At 40.3% G+C, this 8062-nt stretch overlaps 1 protein-coding gene across 1 annotated transcript in view; it reads right to left on the minus strand.

Moving 5' to 3' along the window:
* Window positions 1-7664, minus strand: part of SMYD1 (SET and MYND domain containing 1) — a 48689-nt gene extending 41025 nt beyond the window's left edge. Inside the window, exon 1 of the mRNA XM_006875856.1 lies at window positions 7440-7664. Coding sequence (XP_006875918.1) covers window positions 7440-7576 — 137 coding nt within the window. The 5' untranslated portion in view covers window positions 7577-7664. The remainder of the gene's footprint in view (window positions 1-7439) is intronic.
* Window positions 7665-8062: the final 398 nt, after the last annotated feature.

The raw sequence follows: 8062 nt of genomic DNA on the forward strand, positions 1-8062 counted from the left end.
GAAGTCCAAGATAGGTGATTGTTGTGTTGTTAAGTACCTTTGAGTTGGTTACGAAGAGATCCTTAAAAGACGAACTAGACACAAATCTTGCCTTCAAGTAGTCCCCAGGCTGGACTGGGACATAAACACAAGATGAAGCATGCAACCCACAAGTGCTGATAACTTGTAGAAGTTCAAGGAAAGGAGGTTTTCATTCCACTGGGGTGAGAGAGGCATGGAATCTGAAAAGGCATTCACCTAGGAAATGAGGAGACATTATGCTGACCCACTAAAGATGGGCTGAGGTTGCACTCACAGAGAAGGTCAAGAGCTTTCAGGGAGATACACTGGCATGAGCCACAGTCTTACATGCAGGCATGTAAGAGAACAGAAGAGGCTGTTTGGCAAGGTCACTGGATGTACGATAGGGGAAAATGCTGGAAAGATGGCCAGTCTGTGGGAGCCCTATATTGGCACTCTCACTGGCTCTTGTGAGTTGACATCAAGTTGGTCCCCAACTCATAGCATCAGACTGTTATGATCCATTGGACTTTCATTGGCTGGTTATCAGAAATAAATCGCCAAGCTTTTCTTCCTTGCCCATCTTAGCCCGGAAGCTCTTTAACATCATATCAACACCCAAGCATCCACTGACAGAAGAGGCAATGAGTGGGCCTGAGGTCCATTGTCTGGGATCGAACTGAGATCTTCTGCATATGAAAGGCGAGAAATCTACCACTGAGCCAGCACTATCTTCGCCACTCAGTAATAATCCATTATGACTGTGCAGGCAATGGGCAGCTGCATCGTAAGATGCAAATGAGTGACAATGACATCCCTTTGTGGGGAGGGAGGTGTCTGGCATTTGACCTAATCTATGCTCAAAAGGTCATTATTAATTATTCCCAGATTTTGACTTCAAGGATTAGTTAGTAGAAATTAGCAACATAGCTCACAAATGATCTTGTGGCAGACACATCAACATAGCTTGCCTTTACAACCAAAAACGTTGAATTAAAGGCATCATTCTAAATCTACAGGTGTTATTCTCCACATCAAGTGCAAATATTTAACCTGAATACTGTAACACACCTTTCTTCATTTGGTTTCTGAATAGACTGTCAGGAATTTCTCTAACCCCTTTCTCAAATTGTTTCCATTTATAGCATCATTTGACCTCTTCCACCCACTCACCAGCTGTTATCAGATAAAAGACCACATGTGTGAGTGTGTGTGCCGTGGCTATTCCTGCCATCCCCTTAGGCCCACACAGAAGAATGCCGGCTGAAAGCCCAGCTGTCCCTGCTAGACGTGAAGAATCTCATAACTGGCTTGATTTCCAAAAAGGCTGACTAACAATAATTTCTTTAAAAGACGCTTGGTCTTTTCTCATGTCTCCCTCTTTTTACCTAAATACACACATGTATATCTATACATTACATCTCTGGTGATGCTGTGGGTTAGGTGTTGGGCTGCTAACCACAAGGTCAGCAATTCAAACCCACCAGCCACTCATTGGGAGAAAGATGAAGCTATTGATTCCTGTATGTTGTGGGAGTCCTGGTGTGTTGCAGGATAAAGCACTACACCATAAGGTCAGTTTGAAGGATCTTAAAATGGGGAGTTTATTTAGATTATTTGAATGGGATCAACGCAATCAAAAAGGGTCCTTGTAAGAAAGAGGCAGGAGGTCAGAGGAGGGGAAAGATACTATGCAGCAAGCTTTGAAGACAGAGGAAGGAAGCCATCAGCCATCAGATGTGGGTGGCCTCTAAAAAGAAACAGTCCTGTGTGTGTTGGTGCGTGTGTATTTGTGTGTGTCTTCTATTACTTTAAGAAAACAAGTTTGCATTCCTGGAGGCACAATGTTTATGACACTTTGTTACAGCACCCCAGAAATGAATACACTAATTTATTATTATAAGAATGTTTTTTCTTTCAAATTATTCACATATTCCTGTTTGTAAATTTTTAGCTTCTTGGTCTATATTCAGACCCCAGAACCAGCTTTTTAAAATTTGTGGTAAAATATATATTAAAGTTTGCAGCTCCTACCTGTTTGAGTGTAGAATTCAGTAATCATTAATGCCATTCAGAATGCTCTACAGTCATCATTACTGTCTATTTCTAAAAGGTTCCCATCACCCTGAACTCTGTCTCCTTTAAGTAATAGCTCCCCATTTTTCTTCTTTCTCCCCTCAGCCCATGGTAGTCTCTAATATACTTTTCAGTGCCATGAATTTGCTTATTGTAGGTACTTCATGTATGTGGAATCATATCTCTGTCTCCTTGTGCCTAATTTATTTCACTTAACAGTGTTTTCTAGATTCATCTATGTTGAAACCAACTTTCAATGTTCCTGAAATTGATGAATGGGTACCCCTTCTTTTATTAAGACTAAAAACTATTCATTGGACTGACAAGAACAAAATAAGATTAAGTAGGCACTGCTGTAAAGCTTACTTGTTGGAGCAGTGGGAGGTGATGACAGGATATGGTACCAGAACACTCAGTTCCTAAGGCCCTGATGCACCATGGCCTTAGGAAGTTCCTTCACCTCACTAAGTCTGTTTCCCCATCAGCAAAAATGATTCAACAAACTCTGTGGGACCCAGTCTGACATTAAAACTGAACATCATACACATTATTGGTGCTAAGTGCCATGGAGTTGGTTCTGACTCATAGCGACCCCCCATAGGGTTTCCGAGGACCAGCTGTTGGGTTTGACCCACCAACCTTGTGGTCAGCAATCCAATGCTTATCCTACAGCACATTATGACCCAGTATTTTCTCTCCTAGGAAAACATGGTACTATAGGATAAGCACTTGACTTCAATGTTGGTTTGAACCACAAGGTCAGTGGTTCAAATACACTATCCGTTCCTCAAAAATCCTATACAGGGTCACTATGACCCCATGGCACTTAACAACAACAACAAGAAAACACCCTAGTAAAATTCATGTAGCTGTTCACCAGGAGATAGACATAAAAATGTCCACACCATACATTTGCAGAAAAACGGAAAAGCTCATGGTGATATACATAAACACACAAAGAACTTGTCCATTTTACTAGTTATACAAAACTATCCTAGAAGCACTGGTTGTGCCATGGTGCTGAATGAAAGGTCAGTAATTTGAACCTGCCAATTACTCAGTGGAAGGAAAGAGTCTCTCTCTGCTCCCGTGGAGACTACAGTCTAAGAACCACTATGGGACAGTTCTGCTGTGTCCTAGAGGGTCACTGTGAGTTACAATTGACTCGGTGGCACACAACACCACAAAAGTATCCAGAAGAATAATAAAACAGTCACTTAAGTGAAAGAAGCAAGCATCATAAAACGATATCGAATACTATTCCTCTTTTTAATAGATCAAAAACAGAACCTAAAAGTTGTAAAAATGGGCAGAGGGGGAAGAAATCTACGGAAACTCTCTGTGCTTTCTGCACAATGTTTGGAAAACCTAAAACTGCTCTAAAAAATATAAAGTCTATTTGTAAAGCAATTAAACTGTATATTGTTTAGGAATATATACGTATGTGATAAACTACTATTAAAGCAGGAAGGAAATAGGATAGGGAAAGACAGGGAAGATGTAATATTCTGGAATGTTCTAGCTAAGTTGGAGAAGCACTGGTGATGTAATAGTTAAGCACTCAGCTGCTAGCTAAATGGTTAGCAGTTTGAACCCACCCAGCAGCTCCACAGGAGGAAGATCTGACAATTGGCTGTACAAGTACAGCCTAGAAAACAGTTTTACTCTGTCACACAGGGACTTTATAAAAAAATCAACTCAACGGAGTACAACAAGTTAAGTTGGATGGTGGTTTCTCAGGTTGTATTTCTTAACTCTGTGTGTACATGTATATGTATCATGATATTGTGACATATATTATTTAAATGAATTGGTGGTTGGTGGTTGTGTGTCTTGGAGTCGGTTCCGACTCATAGCAACCCTCTATATTGTTTCCGAGGATGTGAATCTTTACGGGAGCCGAAAGCCTCTTCTTTCTCCTGTGGAACAGCTGGTAGTTTCGAACTGCTGACCTTGAGGTTAGCAGCCCAACTTGGAACCACTATGCTACCAGAATTCCTCATTTAATGCAGTGTTCAATTAACAAATACATTCCCTCTGCTTGGAGAGGTAGAGCAGGAAGTTTGGCTTAAAACAACAAGAATTAGAAAGTCCTACTTTTATAGCATGATTGAACAGATAAACTTTTGTGGATGACTCAGTTCTACCTCTCCAGCCAAGTGTTTCGTCTACAGGGGCTGAGCCTCACCAGGAACCTAAAATACAAGCAAAGGACTAGCTTTATTTGATGCCTCTCAACTGTCTCGCCATCTGAGTATGCCCAAAGAAATGACCACCCCCTCCTCTGTGTAGTGACAACTTTGGATAAATCATTTTTAAAAAGTATCCCCTTCAGATTTTTTGCTGCATTTTAAAGATCACTTAGTCAAATGATCCTAATTTTTATTACCGTTGTAATAATAACATTTCCTGTAGCATTTTGATCTGCAACGTGCCCTAATGTTTTATAGTGATGACTTCTAATTAATTATTTATAAGAGCAACATGTAAACAGCCTAGTGTCCAGTCTTAAGGGCATGTTACAAGAGCATCCAGCCACTTCGTTTGTGAGTGTATGGTGGTGGCTATGTGCCGTGGAGTCGGTGCCGACTCATAGCGACCCTGTACAGGGTTTTTGAGGCTGTAAATCTTTACAGGAGCCGAACGCCTCATCTTTCTCCCATGGAACAGCTGGTCATTTTGAACTGCTGACCTTGCGGTTCGCAGCCTGATTCATAACCACTATGCTACCAGAGCTCCTTTGTGAGTGTATAATAGGATAGAACATATGTAAATTGCTAAATTTAAAAACATAATAGTTTATTTAATACAGTCCCAACTGTGTAAGATAAACAAATGAAACCTATGTTATAAAACAAACTAGAAAAAAATAAACGCCAATGTTAAGTCGTTATCTTTGTGTGAAATATATTTTTCTTCCTGAATTTTCTTAAAATGTGTGTTTTCCTATAAAAAAAGGAAAGAAAATCCACTCAAATCAACAAATGAAGCTGTCTGGACAAGGCCAGGGAGCAATTCAGTAGCAATACCAAGATCAGTGTTTACAGCCCCTGTATTTCTGGTGTTTTCTGTTTTAGCTCTGAATCAAAGGGATTCCCTATCCACATTCACCCACCCCAAACACACACACAAATAAAGTTATAAAATAAAACACATTCCCCTGAGAAGTGATAACTGTCACATCAGCCCCTCATGTTCCTTAGGTGTTGGTGTACCTTTTCCCTGAAGGTGTTGGTAGGCAGGAAGCAAAAGGAATTTGAACACTACTCAGGTTATCTCTGAAAGCAGCTCCCATTCTCAAGAGAGTTGGTACAATCAGCCAACCAGGCAGCCTAAGTTACCAGAAGCAGTCTTGGTTCAGATCACAGAAATGTCAGACAGATCATCCCAGCTTTTGGCTCAGAGCATATTACCATATATTATATATTAATATATTATATATTATAATGTAATCACAGTTGTAAGGGTTTTATGTTATTGTTGTTTTAATTTTTTAACAAAAAATTTACTAAAATATGTGGTATGCACACACATCAGATTGTGGAGAAAAAGGACTCTAATCCACTGAAGGTGAAGATGCAAATTTAATACAGCCACATTGTTGTTGGTGTTGTTAGGTGCCATGGAGTTGGTACCGACTCATAGCGACCCTATGTACAACAGGATGAAACACTGCCCGATCCTGGGCCAACCTCACAATTGTTTCGGCACTATATCTGACAGTGTTTCTCTGCTATTCATAAGGTTTTCAGCGACTAAATATTCAGAAGTAGTTCGTCACTCCTTCTTCCTAGTCTGTCTTCGTCTGGAAGCTCATTTGAAACCTGTCCACCACGGGTGACCCTGCTGGTATTTAAAATACCAGTGGCATAGCTTCCAGAATCATAGAAACTCACAAGCCACCACAGTACGACAAACTGACAGATGAGTGGTGGAGAGCCATCAATCCTGAAACCAGGACCCCCCGCAGTCCCTCAATCCTTCCTCTAGATACACATCCTAGAGAACAGTCACACCTGTGCACTATAAGGAGCTACAGTTAAATATCTGAATTGTAGACATGTTTGTTTTTATGGAAACCATGAAATGTTTCAGAATAGGATCGGGGACAACAAATTTTCATATATTCATAATGTGGAGGATTTACAACATATTTGAGGTGGCTTCAAAAAGTTTATGGAAATAATGGAATTAAAAGATAATGGAATTTTTCCACGAAATTTTTGAAGTCCCCTGGTAGCATACTGAGCAACATGGATATATCCATATGCAATTTAAAAACAAAAAGAGCAACAGGTCTTTGAAGATTCACAAAAGAAAAAATTATCTATATATTTCAAGCTCCCTAGACATCAAAAACATATTGTTGGGTGAAAAATTCTAGATTGACACTTGAAAATTGATACCTCTTCTGTAAATATACATACACAAGCTACCACTATACATTTTGCTAATATATACATACATACATACATATATATATATATAGAGAGAGAGAGAGAGAGAGAGAGAGAGAGAGAGCGCTCTGGTAGTGTAGTGACTATGAATTGAGCTATGAACCTTAATGTCAGCAGTTCAAAACTACCAGCTGTTCTGCGGGAGAAAGATGAGGCTTTCCCTGGTAAAGATTTACAGCCTTGGAAATCCTGTACAGGGTCTCTATGGCTCAGAATTTACTTGAAAGCAATTAACAACAAATATATATATGTGTGTGTGTGTGTGTGTGTGTGTGTGTGTGTGTGTGTGTATGTGTGTGTGTGTGAGAGAGAGAGAGAGAGAGAGAACATTCTAGAAAGAAACATTAAAATCTCAATGGGGCTACTTCTGAGGGAAGATAGAAGAGACTGAGATTGAGAAAGCAGAAAGAAGATGATAAAAAAGGGGGAATCACAGCTTTATTAGTTAAATTCTAGTTTTTCAAAGATGAATGTTTATGCCTCTGTTACTTATATAATTACTTATAATTTTTTAAGTCTCAGCAATTACATTATGCTCTAAAATATTTATTACGTCAAAAGAAGCTAAAAACATGGAGCCTTGGGTTAGAAGATGTTTCTTATAGCACCACACCCACCTTTCCACCCCCTTTCGCTGGAAGTATACCCATTAGGCAAAGTTCACCAGTGTTGTATGAAAAATGCCCCAAAGCATTTAGCTCACCTTTACAACTGGCCTCTAGGGACCAGAGCCAATCACATCAGCAAAGACTTCTTGCAGGAAAAGCTATGCCAGAAAACAGCTGACTATTGGATGTCCCATTTTGCTTAAAATGATCACATGGATTTTAATCCTTTCCCTGATGATTTTGAGAACATCTATTTTAGAGTTGGGCACTAGTCTAACCAGCAGGAGAGGTTTCATACCTGTCAAAAACCACTGCAGAATAAGCCCGCTCAGCAAAGATGACATCGGAAGCCCAGAACTCCTTAGTGGCTTTCAGACCCCTGCCTTTGCCCTCAGAAGTGAAGACTTCCACGTTCTCCATTCCCCCTATTGTCATCTCAGAGACGTCCAGGCCAGCACAGCAGATACTTAACTCTGAGACAAGTCTCTTTACATGGTTGCTATTTCAGCACCTTGAGTATACCAAAGAGCAAGACTATAAATGGGCAAGATACCTCCCCTTCCCTACCCCCTCTCAGCCACTGGGCCCTCACCTCCCCCTCAGCCACTTTTTCTGTAGACAAGAAGACAGTGATCTGGCAAGAGTCTCAAATTTATCACCCAATCAAGTGACTGAGAGCAGAAAGTGACCTGGAATAGGTGTGGTTCTAGACCTAATGGCCTAAAAATTTTTGAAAATTCCTTTGCAAGAAGAAGTTATCTGTATGTGCTAAGTACTGAGATCCTGTCATGTTCAGCTCAAGTTGGAGTAGGGAGCACTTGATCACTAGGGTATTTTTAGCAGCCAGATGCCTCTGTCAATCAAAATCCAACAGCTGAAGGGTCCAAGAAAAGAGGCAAGGTGATATTTGCTGCTCTGGAA

This window comes from Chrysochloris asiatica, unplaced genomic scaffold (genome assembly GCF_000296735.1).
Source record: "Chrysochloris asiatica unplaced genomic scaffold, ChrAsi1.0 scaffold00341, whole genome shotgun sequence".
In the NCBI taxonomy this organism is placed as follows: domain Eukaryota; kingdom Metazoa; phylum Chordata; class Mammalia; order Afrosoricida; family Chrysochloridae; genus Chrysochloris; species Chrysochloris asiatica.